This window comes from Tiliqua scincoides, chromosome 15 (assembly GCF_035046505.1).
Source record: "Tiliqua scincoides isolate rTilSci1 chromosome 15, rTilSci1.hap2, whole genome shotgun sequence".
NCBI classification, from domain to species: Eukaryota; Metazoa; Chordata; class Lepidosauria; order Squamata; family Scincidae; genus Tiliqua; species Tiliqua scincoides.
Genome location: NC_089835.1, coordinates 1,825,872 through 1,849,417, shown reverse-complemented (window position 1 = coordinate 1,849,417; position 23,546 = coordinate 1,825,872). Strand labels below are relative to the sequence as shown.

Here is a 23,546-nt window from a genome sequence, read left to right as displayed (position 1 = left end):
TCTTCTCCTTCAAAAATTGGACCAGACTAGGTCTGATGGTTTGGGTTGAGGAGTCTCTTTTCCAAGGTTGCTTGTGCCGCTTGAATAGTCCTGCCTGTCAAGGTTTCCAGGGAAGGCTCTGGCCTCCAACACCAGCAGCATCCGAGCTTCACCTGGTGAGTAGGCAGAAGGGGGCCTTCTCAGGAGCAACACACAGACCTTGGAAGTCCCTGCCTCATGAGGCTCAGTCTGCTACACCCCTCTGGGTTCTTTGTTGTCTAGCTGAGATGTAAGCTCATCTCAGTAAGTGGGAGAACCCGTGGACATTATATATCTGGACTTTCAGAAGGCGTTTGACACGGTCCCTCACCAAAGGCTACTGAAAAAACTCCACAGTCAGGGAATTAGAGGACAGGTCCTCTCATGGATTGAGAACTGGTTGGAGGCCAGGAAGCAGAGAGTGGGTGTCAATGAGCAATTTTCACAATGGAGAGAGGTGAAAAGCAGTGTGCCCCAAGGATTGTCCTGGGACCGGTGCTTTTCAACCTCTTCATAAATGACCTGGAGACAGGGTTGAGCAGTGAGGTGGCTAAGTTTGCAGACGACACCAAACTTTTCCGAGTGGTGAAGACCAGAAGCGATTGTGAGGAGCTCCAGAAGGATCTCTCCAAACTGGCAGAATGGGCAACAAAATGGCAGATACGCTTCAATGTCAGTAAGTGTAAAGTCATGCACATTGGGACAAAAGATCAAAACTTCACATATAAGCTAATGGGTTCTGAGCTGTCTGTGACAGATCAGGAGAGAGATCTTGGGGGGGGGGGACGACAGGTCGATGAAAGTGTTGATCCAATGTGCGGCGGCAGTGAAGAAAAAACATCTCAAAAAAAACATAGTGGAAATGGAAAAGGTGCAAAAGAGAGCGACTAAGATGATTACGGGGCTGGGGCACCTTCCTTATGAGGAAAGGCTACGGCGTTTGGGCCTCTTCAGTCTAGAAAAGAGGCGCCTGAGGGGGGACATGATTGAGACATACAAAATTATGCAGGGGATGGACAGAGTGGATAGGGAGATGCTCTTTACACTCTCACATAACACCAGAACCAGGGGACATCCACTAAAATTGAGTGTTGGGCGGGTTAGGACAGACAAAAGAAAATATTTCTTTACTCAGCGTGTGGTTGGTCTGTGGAACTCCTTGCCACAGGATGTGGTGCTGGCGTCTAGCCTAGATGCCTTTGAAAGGGGATTGGACAAGTTTCTGGAGGAAAAATCCATTTCGGGTTACAAGCCATGATGTGTTTGTGCAACCTCCTGATTTTAGAAATGGGCTATGCCAGATGCAAGGGAGGGCACCAGGATGAGGTCCCTTGTTATCTGGTGTGCTCCTTGGGGCATTTGGTGGGCCGCTGTGAGATACAGGAAGCTGGGCTAGATGGGCCTATGGCCTGATCCAGTGGGGCTGTTCTTATGTAAGCTTCCTACTCACAGTCTGTGCTCATCCTGGTCCCTCCCCTCACTGCCCTCATGTCCTCAGTAGCTATTCCTCATCACGTGGGGAGCAGGCCAGTTCCCCACAGATGAGAGGCTCCCTTGAGAAAGGTGAGAAATGCAGTAAATAGAAATGCAGTAAATAAATCATTGAATCCAACAGATGGAGGGGCCTTAAAGGCCATCTAGCCTGCAGGAGAATCCTATCTAGAACATCTGTTGGGCCTAAACGTGAAGATCTCCAGCAAAGGAGAACCATCCTCCTTCCCCCAGTAATCACTTCCATTGTCGAACTGCTCTTACAGGTAAGACACTTTTCATGATAAATTATTTGCTCAGAGAACTTTCTAACCAAAAGCAAGCAGGACTAAGTTTCTGACACAAAGTACATGTGGTGGGGGTATATCATTAGGTCCCAGCCCACAGGGCTGCATATTTGTTTCCTGTTGCATATGTGCAATGTTGGGCAGAAATGGCTTTGAGGATGGCTTTGGTAGGGAAACCAGGTACTCTTAGGATCTGCTCTTCAGGGTTGTTTTAGATGACTTTTGTGGGCATAAGGCAGTGTTATTCAAACGGTGTGCCAGGAACTGTGCGGGATGTCCTCTTGCAGCGATACATTCACACCCCTGGGCAGAATATGAGCCTGTCTTCTGCCCGTTGTCTTCGCTTTTTTTAAAGCAGAAGAAAAGGGAGTTGCTCAGCTGCAAGAGTGGCTGCCACAGCCCCACCCTCTTCTCCCTTGCAGTCCTTAACCCTCGCTGATCCTTGTCTGGTTGGTTCCTAGTTCCCAGCCTGGGATCGCTTCTCATCAAATCTCTTTTCAACTCCCTCCCTCTTCCACTCCCCCCTTTCGATCTCCAAACCTTCCCACTTTTCCCCCCCTCCCCAAATAAAATGCTTCCTATTTTACCAGTCATCAGGACTCTTAAAATTGCTTCCATGCAGTTGGCAAAGGGGGAGGGGAGAGACAAGCACACACTTTACTTGGCCAGGAGCAGAAAAAGGGTACTGTTTTTAATTTAATATATTTAATATACAGTAGTTAACATTTCTGGCCACTTCCTGTTTAATGATGTCACTTCCAGTCCTCAGGAAAATGATGGGGAGTCATGGCCAACAGCCACGGGGGTCAAGGGAGCCACTGGCCAGAAAAGTTTGAGTACCACTGGCAAGAGGGATTCCCCATGTAGCCTTAGCAGGGGAGGACAGAGCACTGGCTTCTGCTCAAAGAGGTGACAGAAACAGCACAAAGTTGGGTGTAATGGCTGCCAGGTCCTCAGCTGAGTGCTGGGAGGTTGCCTGCTTAGCTGCTATGTTTAGCAATGCCGTGGCCTTGCTTATCAATCTTGCCTACCCCAAGGGACATGACACCTTCAGAACCATTAAGAATGCCTTGTCAGGCCAAGGGGGGAGGGGTGACTCCATGCACCTTGAGTGTGTGGGAGCAGGAAGCGACAACCTCAGCCACCACTGGGGCCAGATATGCCACAATGGTTTAGGGGACAGGGTCATCACTAAGTTGTCTCAGCAGAAGGTCCCAGGTTGAGCTGAGAAGGAGCCCCCTCTTGGAAACCCTTGACGGTCACCACGGTGCTGTGGTTGCAGAGGTGGCATCAGCCAAGTGAACTATGGTAGCACCCAGGATGCCAGCAGCTGGCAGTTGGGTGGATGCCAGACCCAGTGCTGGCACTGCAATTCACAATCCAGAGCTATGCCTGGCATGGAACAGAGAATCCAGGTCAGCCAACCCCAATTGTTCTCTCCAAATGCTTCTATTGCCCTCTTCCCCAAGAGAAGCTTTCCCCCCCTTTCCTTGCAGGAGGAGGGCCAGGTGAGAGGCTGCCTTCCTGCCCACAAGTTGCTCTGCCCATCCTTTGCTTCCCTGGCACATGACGGAGCCAACTGTCCATTAAAAACAGAGCAAAAGAGACTGTCAAGATAAAAATGATACTGGAGAAATACGGCACTTTCCACCTGAGAGGGAACCGTCTTCCCTGCCCCTCACCCTATGCAGCCACCCCTGGGTCCTGCAGATACCTGGCAGCAGTGGTCCCCAGAAGGACCAGAGGCGGTCCACAGAATAAGAGAGGAACCAGCCCTTCCACAGGGAAACAGGCCAATCGCTCCTGAAAGCACCTGTGAAAGGTGCCAGCTTGGCCTCTTCCAGAACATTCGAGGGAGGGGCAGGCCCATATTCCCCCAAGTTTGCCTGACAGTCTGCACCAACCTGGTGCCCATCCTTCATGGTTCAAGCCTAAGAGAAGATAGCAGTAAAAAAAAATAAACACTTTATTGCCAAGGCACTCTGCTGTTGTTGCTCATGGCTTGCTGAATCACATCCCAGAGCTCAGCCTGGCATGGAGAAGAGGATCCAGTCAGCTGACTCCCAGCTGCATCCCCTCCTGGCTATAAGACCATTCTCTCTTTCCCCAGAGACCAAGGCCAAAATGGACCTCTGTGTCAAGTCATCTTACCCATTGTTCAGGGCCTGCCTTTTACAGAAAAGGTTGAGCAATCCTTCCCCTTCTTTTTGAAAACAGTCCCCGTCATCTCCTTTCCTCCATGTTGAAGGAACAGACCAGTTTCTTTCTGCCACTCATTGTACAATCAGCCCCTTCCACGTTTGCTTTCACATTTTCTCCACTGTGGCAGTGTCGTCACTAGGATTTGCATCACTCGGTGCAGGAGGCCTGCGTGTCGCCCCATGCAGTGGGCAGGGTAACACCCCAGGTGGTGGGCATGGTGATGTACCATCGCCCCGCCCCACTGGTTTTTTGGCTGTACCTTTTGTTAGAACACAGATATTTCAATGTGGTTTGTTTCATTGCATTCTGCATGAAATTACGCATAGATTAATATATATATCATGATGGGATTATTCCTCCAAATTCTGACTTTAGTGATTTTTGAAAACTTGTAGAGTCTCTCTCTCTCTCACACACCCCTGTGTCAACTTACTAACACCTTATTGCAGCAGTTCTCAAACTTTTAGCACTGGGACCCACTTTTTTGAATGACAATCTGTCCAGGACCCATTGGAAGTGATGTCATGACCAGAAGTGACATCATCAAGCAAATTAAAATAAATAATTATAAATAATTAAATTGAAATAAAAGAAATAATTAAATAAGGGGGAGCCAGTCCTGTTCCACCAAGTGAATCTACTCTGAAGTAAGTCCTATTGTGGTCAATGGGGCTTACTCTCAGAAAAGTGTAGGTAGGATTGCAGCCTGTGAGCTCAAGTCTATGCATGTCTACTCAGAAGTACGTCGCATAGTGGTCAATGTGGCTTACTCTCAGGAAAGTATGGGTAGGATTGCAGCCTGTGAGCTCAGGCCTATGCATGTCTACTCTGAAGTAAGTCCCATAGTGGTCAATGGAGCTTACTCTGTAGTCTGCCTGCAATAACCCCCCCCCCCCAAAGAATCAGTGAGATTTCCAGCCCTCTCCAGTGCCCAGTTTAAAGCATTTCAAGCATATCAATACAAAGACCCACCTGGCTTTGCAAGTGCAAAATACGTGACTGTGAGGCTACTTAGCTTTCCATAGGGCTCAATAGGGCAGCTGGGAGGCAGGGACCTCCTCCTGTTTTTGGGGGCTGCATTCATTGGATGAGAACCATTCTGAAGTCTTCTTGGCCTGCCCTTTCCGACAGACTAAGGCAAGTTCACCTACTCACGAGTAAATGCGGCCATGTGGCTTTGTTTCAATAGATTCGCAGCTGGGAGGGAGGCAGGGACCTCCTTCTCATGTTTTTGGGGGCTGCATTCATTGGATCGGGACCATTGTGGTGTCGTTGGATTCCTCTCAGCCTGCTCTTTCTGACGGACTATGGCAAGCATGCCTATTCATGAGTAAAAGCGCGATACGGCTCACTTTCTCTTTCCATAGGGCTCCATGCATTTTTTCTTTCCGGTTTTTTGGCCATAACTTTGAAGGAAAGGAGCTATTTCAATTCTGTTTTTTGCATTGCGTTCTGCTGGGAATTCCACATCCAACGGTGTATGGCATGATGGGGTAGCTCCAAAAACCGCGAAGTTAGCGCATCCTCCCCCAGGGCGTGTCACCCCACCGGCACGTCACCCGGTGTGGACTGCACCCCCCGCATGATGCCACTGCACTGTGGCATCAGCCTCTACAGGACCCAAAGCCTCTCGGCACCTAAAGCCAGCAAACATCACACTCCCCCAACATGGCAGTATATCATCTCCACTGCTCCTCTTCCATTTCCTGGATTCATTTCCTCTCCATTTCCTTGAGAGGGGAACAGAGTAGAAAAGGAAAGGGGAGGGAGAGGAGAGCAAAGTGCTGAATGAAATCCGGCACTCTGGCCCACCACTTCCTTTCCTGCTCAGTTCCTCTGCCACTCCATCCCCTCTTCCTTTTTTTGAATCCAGGGAGCGTGATGGGAGGACAGGTAAGCTGAGGGTGGCAAGCATTCCCCACCAATCCATCACCCAAGGCAACTGCCTCAATTGAGCCCTGCTCAATTACTTGTCCCGCAATTCATTCCCACTGTAAACAAAACTCAGAGCAGAGGAGACAACAGAGAAAGGGGCAGAATGGTACAGGTAACTGGGGTTGGGGGAATGTGATCTAAGTCAGTCACCAGGGTTTTGGCAGGTGTGTTCTTTCTGTCGTGTGCATTTATGGCATATAAGAAACAATGTCTGCACAATACATTTCAAGCCTTCTTGCCTCTTCTTCATTATGGGCCATGAAGTTTGCAGTGGGGCTGTTACAGTGGGGTGGGGGCATCAAGCCCTCCCTGCAGTCCCACCCTCACTCTGCATCACACACACAAAACATTCCCTTCCCATCTTTGGATTCTGAGTCCCAAAGCCCGTCCTTCACCAGCCCTTGTTCCATGTACTCCTTGTCAATGTGGTGCCCTAGAAGCCCTCCACCCAACCCCATTTCCCCTCTCCTCCAACCCAAAGATATCTCCTCCTCAATACCCAATGGAGTCTTGCTGAGCACCTAAGATAGGTGACTGTCATACTGACCCATCCCACACACAAAAATAATACATATCGCCAAGTGTGAGAGATTTCCCCCCAGAAAATCAGGTGCAATGACCCATGCACACTTGGAGTCACTGGAGAAACCCCAAGGTCTTACACATCCATGGGAAAGCCCACTTTCTTTTCCCCCTTGGAATCTACTCATCTGGTGGGGAGAGCACAAACTTCAGGGATTCCTATCCAAGAGCAGGTGTCTTTGCATTCCAGTTCCCCCTGCCCTTGTGGTTGCTTCCCTTCCCCACAGGTGTGGGGGAAAGGCCTCATTTCCTCAGGCCTCAGTTGTGTGAGAAGACATGTGCACATCAGATGTGGCTGGGGCTTTGCAGGACAGAGAGGAAGTTCCAATTCCTTCTGGTTTAGAGGCTGAGGTGGGGGGTGTCTCAGTTACAGCTAGAGACCTTCTCCCATTCTCCCCTCCCCTGCCACCCACCTCCCAACTTTGGATAGAGATGGACATCGATAATCCATCAGTGTCAACCACCAATTCATCAATACATCCATGGAATATAACAATTTAAAGGATGTCTTCTATACAAATTCACTACCAGTAGTGAACATTGCCGGGTTCACAAGGTTGGATGTTTGCTATATTTCTCCATCAGAACAGTTGATTTTGAGAAACTGCCATGATGCCCTGGTGAAGGGCACGCTAAGCTGCAGTCCTTCACACACTTACCTGGTAGCAAGTCCTATTGGAGTCAATGGGACTGGTGAACGGATCGGAGCATCCTGGCCAAGTGCATCCTGGTTATTGGCATCCCTGGATATTTGTCCCAATATATGTATATTATTATTAGATGTATTTTTTGATTTTTAAAACGTAAAGGGATGGTTAGGATTAGGGCTGGGATAAGAGGCTTAGGATATATAACAGAGGGTTTGTTGCCCAGTTATAATGGGACACAAATAACTAGGGTGCAAAAAAAACAACACCTGGATGCGACTGTCCAGGGACGCCAATGACCGGGACACATTTGACCAAAATACAATCATCCAGGATGCAAGTACCTTAGCACCAGTGGGACTTACTCCCACATAGACACGAAGAGGACTTCAGTGTAAGCCAACAGACCACATTAACCACCCCACTGATGACTAGCAAACCATCCCTCTGGTGCCCTGCTCGGTGTGAGGGAGCAAAGACACTGCCTCAATTTGCCCCACATTGTAGAGGACCACTGGGAGTTAGGCAGCCGTGGTGCTCCCTGGTGATGGTGCACCCCAAATGGATGAGGAGGGGCCCAGATTCCAACAGTGCAACTCTCACCCCCTCTTCTGATCCAGTGGGGCTGTTCTTATGTCCTGTTCACCCACTGCCCTCCCCCGACTCCTCGCCACTACTCACGGTCGTTGCACACTGGGCCACCATACGAGGTCATGGTGCAGTCACACGTGAAGCCGTCCCATTGCTGAAGGCAGACACCCTGGTTTGCGCAGGAATCCTCTGTGCAGGTGGTGCTGGGACCTGACGGGAACGGTCAGAAAGAAGGAGGGAAAGGGGGAGAGGCATTTTGTCTTGGTGCTTCCCCTTGTCTGCCATCCTCATAAAAGTTAATTTATTATCATGTTGCCACTTCCTTTCCTTCCCAGTCAGAGTTCTAAATCTCCCACCACTCAGTGTCAGAAAAAAATCAGTGCCAACCAGTCTTTGAAAAAAGATGGACAGACAACACAGGAAGGCAACAGGGAGGGCTATTGGCCCTTTCCCAGCCACTTTCCTTCAAGCCCCTCCCCAGTAGCATGCCCCAACTCTAACCTCATCCGGCCAGCCTCTTCCTTCCTTACCATCACAGCCCCTCTCAACCTGCCCAATTCGGTGCAGGGCGTCGGCGATGAGGTCTGGGAGTCGGCCGTTGAGGTCTACGGAGGCCAAGCAGCCCTGGAAGCCATCCCGTGAGGCCACCAGCTTGGGTAAGTTGTTGAACATGCTTTTGCTCAGGCCTCCGATGTACAGCTCCCCTGAAGGACGGAATGTATAGGTTAGGGGGACGCGATGCCGTTCTGAGCCAGTGCCACACACCTAAACCTGTATGCATCAGATGGGGCTTTGGAGAAGGGGAGAAAAACTGGCCAGATCCCATCAACTGAAAAATAACCAAATCCAGGTGCTACTGAAAGACACCAGATGCCCACCAAATCCCAACAGGGTTGAGGAAGGTATGCCTGGAAATCCCTCTTCTCCTCTAGATAGGTCTTCCCCAAATCCCAACTGTGTGTATCAGAGCTAGGGCATCCATGAGGAGGACGGCCACAGCAGAGGCTGGAGGAGAGCCCACCGCTTCTTCTCCCTCTCTCTGGATTAAGGCAGGAAGAGGAAAATGAGTGGAAAAGTTTGGAAGAGAGTAAAGTGGTGGGCTAGAGGGTAAGAAAGAGTCAGGGATGCTCTAGCTCAATGGTTCCCAACCTTTAGTGTGCAGACCACTGAGGCAAACATTTGAATCATTTTGTTTCAAATGTTTTTTGAACACCTACCCCTACTCCACCCCTACCCCTCTGCACACAAAAAGTGCAATTAAATTTATAATACAGGTGTGTCCCTGTTGTTATGCAATTAGGTCATTAGGTGAACATTAGTCCAATTTATTGTCTTTGTTATGTCAACAGACACTCCCTGCTAGACACTTGCTGGCTGCACAGGCTACTGGAGATAGATGGCCTCTTCTTTGCATTAAGAGCCTCTCCTTTGCGTAAACAGACACTCTGCTGCAGGCTATGGGAGACCTGACTACCTCATTAAGAGCATCTTTATTGTGCTTTGACCATGTCATAAAGCGAATGTTTGTTAAGCAGCGCACACCTGTATTTAGAATTTATTAGAGATTTATTCGATTTATTATTTCTAGAGAAGATTTGTGGGTTGCTGCTTTTGTTGCCATCTGGGGCTGCAGGTGGTTCACTCTCTGCCCTGCCTGTCAGTACATGGGGGAGCACTCACTTGGGGAGACGCTGGAAGATGATCTTTTTTCCTGAGACCTCGCAGAGCACTTCTCAGGGTCTCCATGGACCACAGTGCTCTACAACCAGTGTTCTAGCCACAATGCTCTACAACCACAACCAGTGCTCTAGCCCATCACTCTCATCTCTCCCATACTCTCTCTTGTGCACTGTTCCTCTCTTTCTCTACAAAGCCAGGGAATGGGAGGAGGACGAACAAAGCAAAAAAGAAAGGGTGAAAGAGAAGAGTGGCGGGCTAGAGAGTCTCTGATGCTCTAGCCCACTACTCTCTTATACATTTCCTCTTCTGCTCCAGTTCCCCTTCTTTTTAGAGTCTAGGGAGGTTTTGGCTGGCCCTGCTGTGTGTGAGGTGGCAGTTTAGGATTGCTAATATGGCACAGTGGTTCATGAGTTGAAGTTATAACAGGAGGACCTGGGTGCAATGCCCCATCTGGCCATGAAGTTCAGATGGTGACTCTGGGCCAGCCACTCACAAGGTCGTTGTGAGGACTAAAAGGAGGGGGAGGAGCTATGTACGTTACCCTGACATCCTAGGGAGAAGGGCAGGCGAAAATGTGCAAAAATGACAATAGCTTCTCTATTGTGGGAAAAGCACACTTTGTACATGCTCTACTTTGTAATTTCTTGATCAAGGCTGAGTCCTGACATGGAAAGAGTTCCAGAAGTAAATGCCAGCTTGCTCTAGGTTGCAAACCCCACCCCTCTGGCCCCATCTCTGCCAGCTTAACTCCAGCAAAACAAGGAGATGTGAATGTATTTTAGGGGTCTTTTTATTTTCCCTTATGGCTGAGCAAGTAAGAGATTTCCTCAGTGCTGAGCACATGCCTGAGCCTCAGCCAAGTCCAGGGAGGATGTGGCTTAGCTGGGAGAGAGGCCGGCACTGCAGACACAGCCTGGCTCCCGGGGGCACCCCAGGAGAGCATGCGAGTGTGCAGCAGAATCTGCAGAAAAGAGAAATGATGGGCAAGGCCTTGTGCCAGCGTTGGCAGTCTCCAGGGAGAGGCAGGTAATGCCTCTGCAGCAGACAGGGAAGGGGCAGCAGTGCCCTGCCAGGCTCCCCCAGGGCAGGTGGAGGTGGCTGCCAAAAGCAGGAAGCATCCTTGCAGCGGCTTAGTGTCACACCCAGGCATCCCTGCAGACCCAGAAGCGTGAAAAGATGGAGGGCTAGTCTGTTGGTGCCCATTCATCACATTTTTGGTAGCCTGGTGCCCCCTGGTGCAACACTGAGGAACTGTAGCTTGTGCCGCAACCCCCTCCCCCACCAGCTTTCCCAGGGGTGGCTCTTGGTGATAAAAGCCCTGAGAGGACCTCCTAATAGGGATACGCTCCCCCCATGTTCTGGAAAATGCTTGCGCAAGTGGGGAGGCTTAATGAGAGGCAGTGGGGGAACAGTGGCAATGGACCACTCTCCTTTTGCCTCCCATACTACGTAACAAGTCCCAGATGCCTTTGATGCAGCATCCCAGAATAGATGTCTGGGAACTATAAAACAGCACTGTGTGTGTGTGTGGGGGGGGGGGGGGGAGAAAACAATCAATTTCTGCTGCTGCTCCCCCCACAACCATCCAGTCAGCAGAGGAAGAGCAGTGGCAACAGCTGACTGCCATTTCCTTCAGGATGGGGCAAGCATAGGCATGGGCCCCTTGTGGTGCCCCACTTTTAGAGCTGGCTGTTCCATAAAAGGCAATGCCCCCTTCTGCTGGGGTAGCTGTCCTGAGCTTCAGCTGTATCCCCCCAGGAGGTGTCATGAAGGGGAAGGACACAGAGAGGTGACTCACCCTTGAGGTCCAGGTTGCGGGCCCCATTGGAGTGCTGTGTGACGGTGCGGGAGTCAATCTTGAGTGTGTGCACGTTGTTGGTGTCGCGGGACACAATGACGTTGTGCCACTGGTTGTCGTTGACCGGCTTGTCTGAGTTCCCCTTCATCAGCGACGGTCCATTGCCCAGGTCAAAGACGTAATGGATGTAGCTGCAGAGTAGAGGGAGGGGGCAGAATGGGGAGGATCAAAAAGGCCACCAACCAGGTCCAGACTCCTCCCAGCTGTCCCTTGCCAGCCTCACAGAGTGGGGCACAAGTCATACCCTTCAGGATGGCTGCCTGTCAGGGACGTTGTGGCAACTGCCTGTTCTGAGCAGGGGGTTGGACTAGATGACCTCCAATGTCTCTTCTAATTCTATGAGTCAGGAAATGAAAATATGGAGTTTGGGGTGGGGCAATTTCTTCTCAGTGCCAGATATGGCAATCAGTTGGCCCCTGTGTGAACCCTACGTGGGAGGAAGCATTGAGCCAGTGGGCCTGACAGACACACATGTGGCATGTGGCTATAGAGGGGCTATCTGATGAATGATAGTGAAGTTTGGAGGTTAAAAGGAGCGCAAGGATGGCAAAAGGGGACCAACAAACAGGTGAGTGTGGTCCAGCAGGTAGAATGAGAACAGAAGAAGAGCTCTGCTGGACCAGGCCAAAGGCCTATCTAGCCCGTCTTCCTGTATCTCACAGTTAAGAACATAAGAAGAGCCCTGCTGGCTCAGGCCACAGGCCCATCTAGTCCAGCTTCCTGTATCTCACAGCGGCCCACCAAATGCCCCAGGGAGCACACCAGATAACAAGAGACCTGCAAGGCCTCCTGGGAATTGTAGTTAAGAACATAAGAACAGCCCCACTGGATCAGGCCACAGGCCCATCTAGTCCAGCTTCCTGTATCTCACAGCGGCCCACCAAATGCCCCAGGGAGCACACCTGATAACAAGAGACCTGCAAGGCCTCCTGGGAATTGTAGTTAAGAACATAAGAACAGCCCCACTGGATCAGGCCACAGGCCCATCTAGTCCAGCTTCCTGTATCTCACAGCGGCCCACCAAATGCCCCAGGGAGCACACCAGATAACAAGAGACCTGCAAGGCTTCCTGGGAATTGTACTTAAGAACATAAGAACAGCCCCACTGGATCAGGCCACAGGCCCATCTAGTCCAGCTTCCTGTATCTCACAGCGGCCCACCAAATGCCCCAGGGAGCACACCTGATAACAAGAGACCTGCAAGGCCTCCTGGGAATTGTAGTTAAGAACATAAGAACAGCCCCACTGGATCAGGCCACAGGCCCATCTAGTCCAGCTTCCTGTATCTCACAGCGGCCCACCAAATGCCCCAGGGAGCACACCAGATAACAAGAGACCTGCAAGGCTTCCTGGGAATTGTAGTTAAGAACATAAGAAGAGCCCTGCTGGCTCAGGCCACAGGCCCATCTAGTCCAGCTTCCTGTATCTCACAGCGGCCCACCAAATGCCCCAGGGAGCACACCAGATAACAAGAGACCTGCAAGGCCTCCTGGGAATTGTAGTTAAGAACATAAGAACAGCCCCACTGGATCAGGCCACAGGCCCATCTAGTCCAGCTTCCTGTATCTCACAGCGGCCCACCAAATGCCCCAGGGAGCACACCTGATAACAAGAGACCTGCAAGGCCTCCTGGGAATTGTAGTTAAGAACATAAGAACAGCCCCACTGGATCAGGCCACAGGCCCATCTAGTCCAGCTTCCTGTATCTCACAGCGGCCCACCAAATGCCCCAGGGAGCACACCAGATAACAAGAGACCTGCAAGGCTTCCTGGGAATTGTACTTAAGAACATAAGAACAGCCCCACTGGAGCAGGCCATAGGCCCATCTAGTCCAGCTTCCTGTATCTCACAGCGGCCCACCAAATGCCCCAGGGAGCACACCAGATAACAAGAGACCTGCAAGGCCTCCTGGGAATTGTAGTTAAGAACATAAGAACAGCCCCACTGGATCAGGCCATAGGCCCATCTAGTCCAGCTTCCTGTATCTCACAGCGGCCCACCAAATGCCCCAAGGAGCACACCAGATAACAAGAGACCTGCATCCTGGTGCTCTTCCATGCATCTGGCATTCTATGGTGGGAAAAACATGGGAGCTGTGACATGGGTTCACGGCCCACCTTTCCTGAGTCTCATAGTTAAAGTGAGACATGACACGTTTCTGCCTCAATCCCTTCTCCCAGTTGAAAAATGGGCACAGTGATCTAACTCAGTGGTTCCCAAACCTTTTAGCACTGGGACCCACTTTTTAAAATGACACTGTATTGGGACCCTTCTAGTTTTACAAGACTAAAAAAAAAGTTCCACCTTACCAAGCCATTCAAGCCTCTGTTTTTATCCCTTTTACCATTGTGGGGGGAGGGGGGTTGCTTTCTGGAAGCATTTGTGGAACTCCATGTTCATCAGACTGGGACCATCTGGTGGCCTTGTGTTCCCCTTGGCTTGCTCTTTGAAGTAGGCTGACACTCAGTCACCTACTCGTGAGTAAACATGCAGGTGCAGTTCGGTTCCCCTTTCAATGGGAACTCAATACATTTCAGGGGATACATTTCAGGGAACTCAATACAGTTCCCTTTCAATGGGGACTCAATACATTTTTTCCTTGTCAGTCATCAGCTTGTCAGTTTCATGACCCAACAACAATCAAGGTCAAAACCCACTAGTGGGTTTCATGACCCACAGTTTGGGAAACACTGATCTAGATAGTTGCTTTGAAGACAAACGATTAAGTGCTTTGCACAAAGTTTAGAAGAAAAACAATTTAAGTGCTAAAAATGATCCACACTGGATAAAGTGAGGCCCAAAGGCACAGAGACAAGAAATGGGGACTCCACTGGCTGCTGGCTGAACATCACTTTCTGTTGCTGGACATAAAGGTCCAGGAGCTCAGGAAATGAGCTCCTGAGATGAGGGATCTCAAACTTTCAATTAAAAGTCAAATTAAGCAATGCTGACTGAGAATAGTTGCTGTTTTTCACAAACTAAGGCAGAGATGGGGGGGCACAAAGGAAGGCACAGAAGAGTCAGGAAGGTCTCTTCTTAACATTCCACATAGCTAAAAAGGGGGCCAAGATTTGGTGTTTTCCCTCACCAGTCATTGGGAGGCCTTAGGCCAGTTTTGCATGCCTGTCAGGCTTAAGGAAGCTCTCAATTTTGCTGCCTGCCTGGGACTGCAACTGAAGGTCAGTGTGCTTCCAGTCACACAGTACATGTCTAATAGGCCAAACCCAGCTTGGTGAGTCCCACACTGCACTGGGCCTCCTCCCTGCCATTTGACTGATGGGTTCCCCACTTTCAAGTGCCCTGGGGCTCCTTCCATCCCCTGCAGAATCCCCCATAACTTGGAAGAGGAAAACCATCAACCACATGACAAAAACAATGGGGTCACCAAGTTTCTAGATAGCTTTGTGCCTGTGGAACCTTATGCCACGTGGGGTGCTCTGGAAGGAGTTTCTGTTTTTGCTATATATCTACCCCCATCCACAAGGAAATGTAGGACACTGGTGACTGGCAGGGTGTGGACCATTCCTCCTTACAAGAACCCCTCACCCTTCAAAAAATTACAGTCCCAGGTTTCTGCAGTTTGGTAGACACTCCAATCAAAGAGAGTAGAAGTTATTGGAAAGATAATAGAGGGGGGGGGGAAGAGGTGGGAAAGGAGTTACTGAAGGAGTTACATCAGCCACAGTTACTCCACTGGATAAAGGGGGTCTGCCAATTAAGTGGGCCTCAGGGGGCCAGAAGCAGGCAGGGAACAGCCAGATGGGAGGTGGGACTGTTGCAGCTGATCTACACTGAAGAGCAGAACCTGTGAGCTGCAACAGGGTCCCCTGCATGAAGAAGTGGGGCTATGGGCAGAATCACAGAATTGGAAGGGTCCCATAAGGTCATCTAGCCCAGCCCCCTGCCTGTAGCAAGAAACCCTCCCAGAACAGGGGCTTCCAAAGTATGGCCCAAAGTGCATCAAGAAAAGCATCTTAGGTGTGGCGTGGTGGTGGCAGAGCTGTACTATTCTGCCCTGCCGCCTCCCATCGTCATGCCCTCTCTTTGTAGAAACTTGCACTGGGCAGCTGCTTCCACTGCCAATGACCCCAGAATGCTCTGTGCCCTGATTTCCCAGCAGAAGTGGCTGCCAGGCACAAGTTTTGACAAAGATTGGGCATGATGATGGGAGACTGCAGGGCAGAACGGTCAGTCTTTGCCACCGCCATGCCATGCGCAAGACACTTTTCTTGGCACACCATGGCTGTACTTTGGAAGCTCCTGTCCTAGAGCATCGCTCCAGCAGGGTGGAGGCCACAGGGGACAAGATGACATCACAGGGAAGTGTGATGACTGTTCTACACACAGAGGCAAGACCAGCACGGAGAGGGTCAATTCAGGCAGGGTGGGCTATGGTGGAATGCAGGCAGGGCTGTCCTCCCCCTGTGGAAGTCTCACCCCTTGACGAGTTCCACCACGATGAAGTCATTCCCATTGCCGCTGTTGAAGAGGATGAGCCCGTCTGTAGCCGTGGTCTTGAACTGGAAGAAGAGGTGCATGGAGGCGTAGGCCTGGAGCGTGGCCAGGGCCAGGTAGCTGGCCTTGCTCTTGAAGGTGACCGGGTCAGCGATGATGCTGCGCAGGCCGAAACGGGCATTCAGCTCACAGTAGCTGATGTCACCGTTCTTGCAGAGGTCCATGTAGGGCAGCCCATTGAAGACCAGACTGCTCAGGTGGCCAATGAAGTTGGAGGGCACCACCGAGATGAAGCGCCGCTCAGTCATGATGCCTGTCTCAATGTTGTGGAACTCCAGGCGGGTGTGGGCCCCAGCCATCTGCCCTGCTTGGGCCAAGCACAGTGGAGGGCAGACACTGTTAAAATGCAGCCACGTGGCACAGCTGCTGGGGGCACAAGGGGTGGTTGTGCCAAGGTCTCAGACCATGGTGGGTGGCAGTGGTGCACAGGCTGGAGAAGTCATCCAACTTGCCCTGCAGCTGCTGTATGACACCCAAGTCAGCCTGGAACCCTCAGCCTCCCTCAGCCCTTTAACCAGTGCCACCAACAAATCCCAGGGCAAAGCCTCTTGCCACAGTCAGAGCCCACTGTCTGAATGGCCTCTCCTCATGGACAAGCTGGGGAACTGCATCGCCATGCTGTCACTTGGTGACACTTGTCCTAAGGGCACATGCTGCCATCTGGTGGCAGAAATGGGCAATTACTATGGCAGGAAACACCAACCAGCAACCTCTGGATGATGGCAGTGAAACATGAAAGGTTTGGGGTGAGGTGCGGTGACACAGCTTTGAGCAGGGGGATAAAAGCCACCAAAAATGGGGAACTTGCAAAGGAACAGAAACACTTCCTCCTCCCCCCTCCCCTGGCTCTGAAGTCTTGCCAGGCCCAACCTGCCGCAGCCTTCCTCCGCTTACCTTCCACAGTGACATTGTCCACGGAGAGCTGCAAATTCTTGCCTCGTCTGACCACACGGACCGTGTGCCATTCATTATCGTTGAGCTTGTGGCCAGCAAAAAGAGTCTCGGGGCCTTTGCCTACAACAGGTGTTCAGGACGGTGGTGTCAGGAGAGGCTGGCTCAGGATGGCCACAAAAGTCTGAGCCCCCCAGGAGAGGAACAGTCCCAAATTTTGCACCATGACCCAGGCACCAGAACAGGCTGTATAAGATCCTTCACCTCACAGCAAATACAGGCACACCTCAAGCAACCCCACATTGTGTGGCTACAACCGCCCCCCTTTCATTCATGCAGCAACCCAGTCTCCACTCCTGTGAGCAACAGCTCAGAGGTCTCACCCTATACCAGGGGGTACCCAAACCCTGGCCCAGGGGCCACTTGTGGCCCTCGAGGACTCCCAATTTGGCCTGCAGAGAGCCCCCAGTCTCCAATGAGCCTCTGGCCCTCTGGAGATTTACTGGAGCCTGAGCTGGCCTGACACAACTGCTATCAGCATGAGGGCAACTGTTCGAACTCTTGCATGAGCTGTGGGACGAGGGCTCCCTCCATTGCCTGCGATTTCATGTTTGTGATGCAGTAGCGGCAGCAAAGGAAAGGCCAGCCTTGCTTTGTGCAAGGCCTTTTATAGGCCTTGAGCTATTGCAAAATCTTCATTCATTTATAAGTTCCATATCTAATATATTCATTTATGCAAATTTATTCAAATTTGAAATTTTTTCCCCTGCCCCAACACAGTGTCAGAGAGATGATGTGGCCCTCCTGCCAAAAAGTTTGGACACCCCTGCCCTATACCAAGTAGTCTGTTCAGTGGTTTGGGTGACAACTTGGTGCACAGAACTGTGCCATATTACTGGGAAGGGGTCCTTAGGACAACTATCTGCACTGGATTTCCCATGGCCCCCAGCACCTAATGTCACATGGGGTACTGCTGTTGATGCTGAGGTCCCAGGGCTAAGCACTGGCAGAATCTAACCTGCCCAACCCCTGACTGTCTCCACCTCCACTGTCTCAGTTCAGGGGTTGGCTTCACAGTTCAGGAGTTGGCCTGTTTAGACCCTGCCTGGGCTAGCCCTGGAACTCTCAGCATTGACATCAGGTGCTGGGGGCCATGGGAAATCCAGTGCAGGGGATTACGGGAAATCTAGTGCTATGTCCCAGGGCCCCCTCCCCCAGCAACCTGGCACAGTACCCTCATGGACATCCTGGGAAGGCACAGGCACACAGGGTCAAGTCACCAGCCACCAGAGTAACCTCAGAATATTGCATGGTGAGTTAGCAGGTCTGCACAGATGCAAAGGCCATCGTGATGTGAAAGCAATGAACTGGGATGGGATGCTTTCCTAATGCAGGTGAGCATTCTTCCCTGGATGGAGGCTCAGAAACCAGAAGAACCATGAACGGAAAGGGCAGGCCGAGCTCAACACCTTGATCCTCCTCCTACTGCTGAGTAGCCTGAAGAACTAATTGTCAATGGAGAAATCTCTGCATGCTCATCCTAAACCAAATGAGGCAAGTACTGCAGCTGAATTGTTGGAGGGGAGTGCAAAGCCTAAATGGTCAGCCTTGTGTTGGCTCCCCTTACCCATAAAACACCATCTTTACTGCGCTGAACACGACGTCTGTCCTTTTATCACATGCAGTGACAAGAAGCAAACTTTAACTCTCTTCCTCCTGCCGGTTCAGAATCTGCTGGATCATATGTGCTCACCTCCCCATGATCACACACTTTGAGCAGAGGCTGCCACCTACTGGCCCATATGGAAGCTGCAATGAATGGTGCTACAAGCAGCTTCTCAAAACGTGCTGCCACCAGGTGGAGGAAACTGGGTACTACAGTGCCCTGAAAGGCAGATGTTAAGAATTTGCTATCCTCTACACATGTCCCTTCGTTCATTTGCAAACATGCAAATACCTTTTTAAAAACGTGTGGCGGGGAGGTGCTGAGCAAGCATGGCTCCATCCAACCTCTCCAACTCTGAGCTCTGCTCCCCCCACTGCACAGTGGCGGTATGGGGAAACCTCCCCCACCCCCCATGGATGAGGAAGTAATTCTCCCACATAACCCGGCTATAATTTGCTAAGTCCAGTTCCAAAATCCTCTTAGTTCTCATGAGTATGGTTAAGGATCACCACCCCATTTCCAAATTCCTGGGCGCCTCCTAAAAGCTCTCCCCCTCCCCACCACTCACACCAGCCTGCTTATACATGGTCAAAATCCAGCCTGCAACTAGATCATGCCTTGTGAATTACTCTCCTGCAGCCTTTGAGCCAAGCCAGCCAGGACTCCTGGGTTCCCTCTTCTGCTCCCAGAAGGACCCAGGACTTAGTGGTTTGAGGAAGGAGAACAGGGCTTTGTGTAAGCCAGGGATCAACCAGAGTTAGCTCTGAAGTCTGTTTCCCGTGCCTGGGCAATGTCATAATTAGATAGAGCACCTCTGAACATGTACAGAGTGCCGCACCCCAAGATTTGCAACACATATTTTGGATTTAGGCAATTGAGCTTTCAAGTTTAAATGGGTATGTTTCAGACAACGCTGGAACCTCACAATCTCTTTTCTTTTTTGAACCAGATATGCCCTGGAGGAGAGTGGCTGACTGAGGTTCTCTCCCGGAATTCGGTAGTTTTAATTCTTAAAACAAAATCATTAGATTCTGCTTGTACAGTCAAACATTGTTTCTGTGCTGTTTTATAGAATGAAGTGCCTGGTGCATTCCCTTGGACACCCTGTGGGCAGAGAGGTGATGTATAGGTTTAAGAAATGGAGAGTGATTAAAAAAGCCCAGGATGTGGCCTCAGACTGCAGATAAGGAAACAGAGGGCACAGCCTTGGGAGCCCATCCGTTTCCATATGCCTCAGTTTCCTCTCCCTCTGCGGGCATCCACCTCCCAGTTTGGGCTTCCCTTTGTACAAACTGTTATCCAGGTATGAAGAGTTGGCTTTTGTTCTCCTTGCAGCCTCAAGGATGTGCTGGCCTACAAACTCATCTGTGTGTGGAAAAAGGTGCATCTCCGGCTTTTGCCAAAGCTCAACTGGACCCTCAAGTTCAAGTTCATCCCAACAATCTGACATGTGTGAGTGAGTGCCTGCTCAGGTGTGGGGTGGAGGGCTGGCAGGGGGACAGCAAGATCCCAGCATCCTTCAGAAGGAACAAGCCCATCTCTCCACTTGGGGGGCAGAAGGACACTCACCAACTTGGAACTGATTGAGAAAAGGCGATTGGAACCTTGAAATAGGGGGAGAGTTGATGAGGGAGCTGGGATGCCCTTCTGCGGGGATAGAGGAGGCAGAGTGGATAGTCACTGTGTGCTATATGGGAAACAGAGTGTTTGCCAAATACACACTGTGTCCAACAGGCATAGGCAACTTTGGGTGTCCCAGATGACGAACAGAAACACCACCAAACGCACCCCGCAACCTGTCGATTCAAACCTTGCCAGTTCCTGATTTTCAAAGAAATCCAATTGAATGTCTTCACTGGATCGTCCTAAGGTACAGAGCAAAGGAATCGGCCAGCCACTCAGGGCTTTTGTGTCGCCAATGGTGCTCGCAGAAACAGCCCTGCTTGTTTTTGCCCTTTTGCCCAAGGACCATCTAGTGCAGGGGGCACACCTACCTGCCGGAGTGATAGTTAAGACCAAGGACTGGCTCAGGAAGGAAAGGAGTGTGCCAAGGAGGAAAACTGAAGTCCGTTCTGAATGACATGTCTGAACTGGTTGGTGTTCACTGGCAAGAAGTGTTCCTGAGGTGCAAGGTAGTTTCACGCAAACTTTAAAGATCAGCACTCTCTTTGCGCCACTGGCCCTCCTGCTCCTTGAACCCGCACATTGTAAACACACCCCAGATGTCCAGGATCTTCCTCACAGGAATCAGGCTCCAAGGAAGATGTCTTCCAAGCACACGCGTCATTATAGAACTTGTCTCTGATACTTCAGAATCAGGGATCCATTTTCAATACATTTGTCACATTCTGCTGGGACCTACATGGGAACGGTGTCCATTTCCCCCTGAACAAGGTCTGACCTCCTGGCTGGTCTCCTGCTGCTGCTGCCTGGGGAAAAGGGAGAGGGAGGGAGGGGGCTCCTCTTGGGATCAGAGTGATCTGGGGGAGACTCCTTTCCTGGGGTCAGCCCAAGCCTGCCCTGACACACATTGGAAGTCAGTCCCCATGCACGTGTACTCCCTCCTCTCCTCCTCCAGAGGTGCTTGTGCTGCCACCTCTGCTTGCCTGGTGGTGCTTTGCAGACACACTCTAGGCCTCTACTACTCTATTCTCCTTCACATAAGAACATAAGAAGAGCCCTGTTGGCTCAGGCCATAGGCCAATCTAGTCCAGCTTCCTGTATCTCAGCGGCCCACCAAATGCCCCAGGGAGCACACAAGACAGCAAGAGACCTGCATCCTGGTGCAGAGAGACCCCCCGCCCTTGCACCTGAAATAGCCCATTTCTAAAATCAGGAGGTTGCACATTCACATCATGGCTTGTAACCCATAATGGATTTTTCCTCCAGAAACTTGTCCAATCCCCTTTTAAAGGCATCCAGGCCAGATGCCATCACCACATCCTGTGGCAAGTAGTTCCACAGACCAACCACACGCTGAGTAAAGAAATATTTTCTTTTGTCTGTCCTAACCCTCCCAACACTCAATTTTAGTGGATGTCCCCTGGTTCTGGTGTTATGCGAGAGTGTAAAGAGCATCTCCCTATCCACTCTGTCCATCCCCTGCATAATTTTGTATGTCTCAAACATGTCCCCCCTCAGGCGTCTCTTTTCTAGGCTGAAGAGGCCCAAACGCCGTAGCCTTTCCTCATAAGGAAGGTGCCCCAGCCCCGTAATCATCTTAGTCGCTCTCTTTTGCACCTTTTCCATTTCCACTATGTCCTTTTTGAGATGCGGCGACCAGAACTGGACACAATATTCCAGGTGTGGCCTTACCATAGATTTGTACAACGGCATTATAATACTAGCCGTTTTGTTCTCAATACCCTTCCTAATGATCCCAAGCATAGAATTGGCCTTCTTCACTGCCGCCGCACATTGGGTTGATACCTCCTGTTCTGCTGTCCTTGGCTGCCCATCTTAAATAAAGCAAGGGGAATGGGGAAGGCTGAAACTATGGTGCAAAGATGGAGACAAGGCAAGTGACAGGCAGGGAGGGATGTGGCTGGTGGGTGGGTCATGCAGGGCACACACCCCACCAACCCCACCCAAGGCTGCTACTTCACCCAGCCTCACCAATGAGCTGGCCCCATCCTTTCCTTTCCAACACAGTTTTAGACATGGAGTAAACAAAAGGGACCTTTTTCCTGATGCTGTCAGAGTTCTTGGGGCTGCACCTGCTGCTGACCGGAGGGGGACCCCCTGGCTCTGCAAACACAGATCAAAGGTTCAGGGACAATGACTTTCTAGCTTTCAAACTGTCACTCTTAGTTGTGATCCGTGGCAAGCGGTCTGAAACCTGTTCACATTAGTGTCTGCACACCCTAGGAGAGACGCTTCTTTATGACATGTGTGTGACTCTGACCCAATTGGCAGGAGATTCAGAATGGACAGAATGGGGTCCTTCATCCCACAGCCTGTAATTAATCAACAGCCAACACATTAGGTGGAAGGCCACTAAGCTTAGAAGGCTTTAAAAGCAAATCAGATGAATGCAGGAAGGACGAGTCCATCGTGGTCGCTGTGCAGAACCTCCAGCTTTAGAGGCAGTCTAGCTCAGAATACCAGTTGCAGGGGAGCCACGTCAGGAGAAGGGTCTTTGACTTCATGCCTTGCTTGTGAGCTTTCCAGAGACATCTGGGAAACAGGAGGCTCTGGCGTGATCCATCTGGACTGTTCCGATGTGTGCAGGGTAGCAGGTGCTACATGAGTGCCATCTCTTGGCTCCCTCCAGCTTGATTCTTGCCCTTGTTGCTGCCACTCGCCTATCAACAAGACCTTTCTCCTCCCCACCCACCCACCCACCCATGAACCAGACAAAGACAGAATCGGGCTCTACCCCTGGCAAGAGGAGGTTTGGGCCTGTGGGGAAGGGGTTCTCTTCTGTAGCTGAAATGGGTCAATGAAGTGACTCTAGGCATTCATAGCAGCTTTCTGGACGGGTGTGAGGGGCGTGAGTCCAATCCCAGTTTCATTCCCAATCCACTGTCTCCCCCCCCCCCCCGCATCCCTATCATCCCACCACCTGAAGCATGGGGCATTGGGGGGGTCTTGTTGTCTTCACTCTCACTCTCAACGTTCCACGGACATAATAGACATGAGACCAAGACCATCATTAGCACACAGAAAGGCTTATCTTCTTGGTAAAACAGGCCTAATCTGAATCAGTCCTGAATCAGTCTGCTACAGTCCTAATCTGAATCAAGCCCCCCTCCCTCTGGCACGGCTATTCCTGAAATAATACCACCTCTCTTTTGATTGCCTGAGAGCTTCAAGAGCATTATCTTGATGGAATCCACACAAGCAGTCCTGTGAGGGTGGATAAATAGCATTATGCCCATACTGCAGATGAGGAAGACTGAGGCTGAGAGGAAGAGACTCATCTGGAGGACCCCACGTGAGTGGTGTCTGAATAGGAAAAAGTCTTGATTCAAAGAATAGTTAAGCCCATCAGTGTTAATAAAATCCTGACCCACCCACTCCACAATCCCTCAGAAAGAGGAAACTGAGGTATGGGGAAATGAGTGCCACTCACCTCAAGGGGGTGTGTCAAGGGAACCCAGAGTCATGGCTTTTCAGCTGCTTCAAATGAATTCCATCTGCTTTTAAGGTAAGATGCAACTGGTGGTGGTGGTGGGGTGAT

General features: G+C 50.8%; 1 protein-coding gene across 1 annotated transcript in view; it reads right to left on the bottom strand.

Annotated features, from left to right (window-relative positions):
• NRXN2 (neurexin 2) overlaps window positions 1-23,546 on the bottom strand; it is a 300,535-nt gene that overhangs the window by 145,161 nt on the left and 131,828 nt on the right. The window contains exons 12-16 of the mRNA XM_066610141.1: window positions 16,702-16,821; window positions 15,730-16,111; window positions 11,232-11,422; window positions 8,284-8,457; window positions 7,844-7,963 (exon numbers count right to left, since the gene is read on the bottom strand). Coding sequence (XP_066466238.1) covers window positions 7,844-7,963; window positions 8,284-8,457; window positions 11,232-11,422; window positions 15,730-16,111; window positions 16,702-16,821 — 987 coding nt within the window. The remainder of the gene's footprint in view (window positions 1-7,843; window positions 7,964-8,283; window positions 8,458-11,231; window positions 11,423-15,729; window positions 16,112-16,701; window positions 16,822-23,546) is intronic.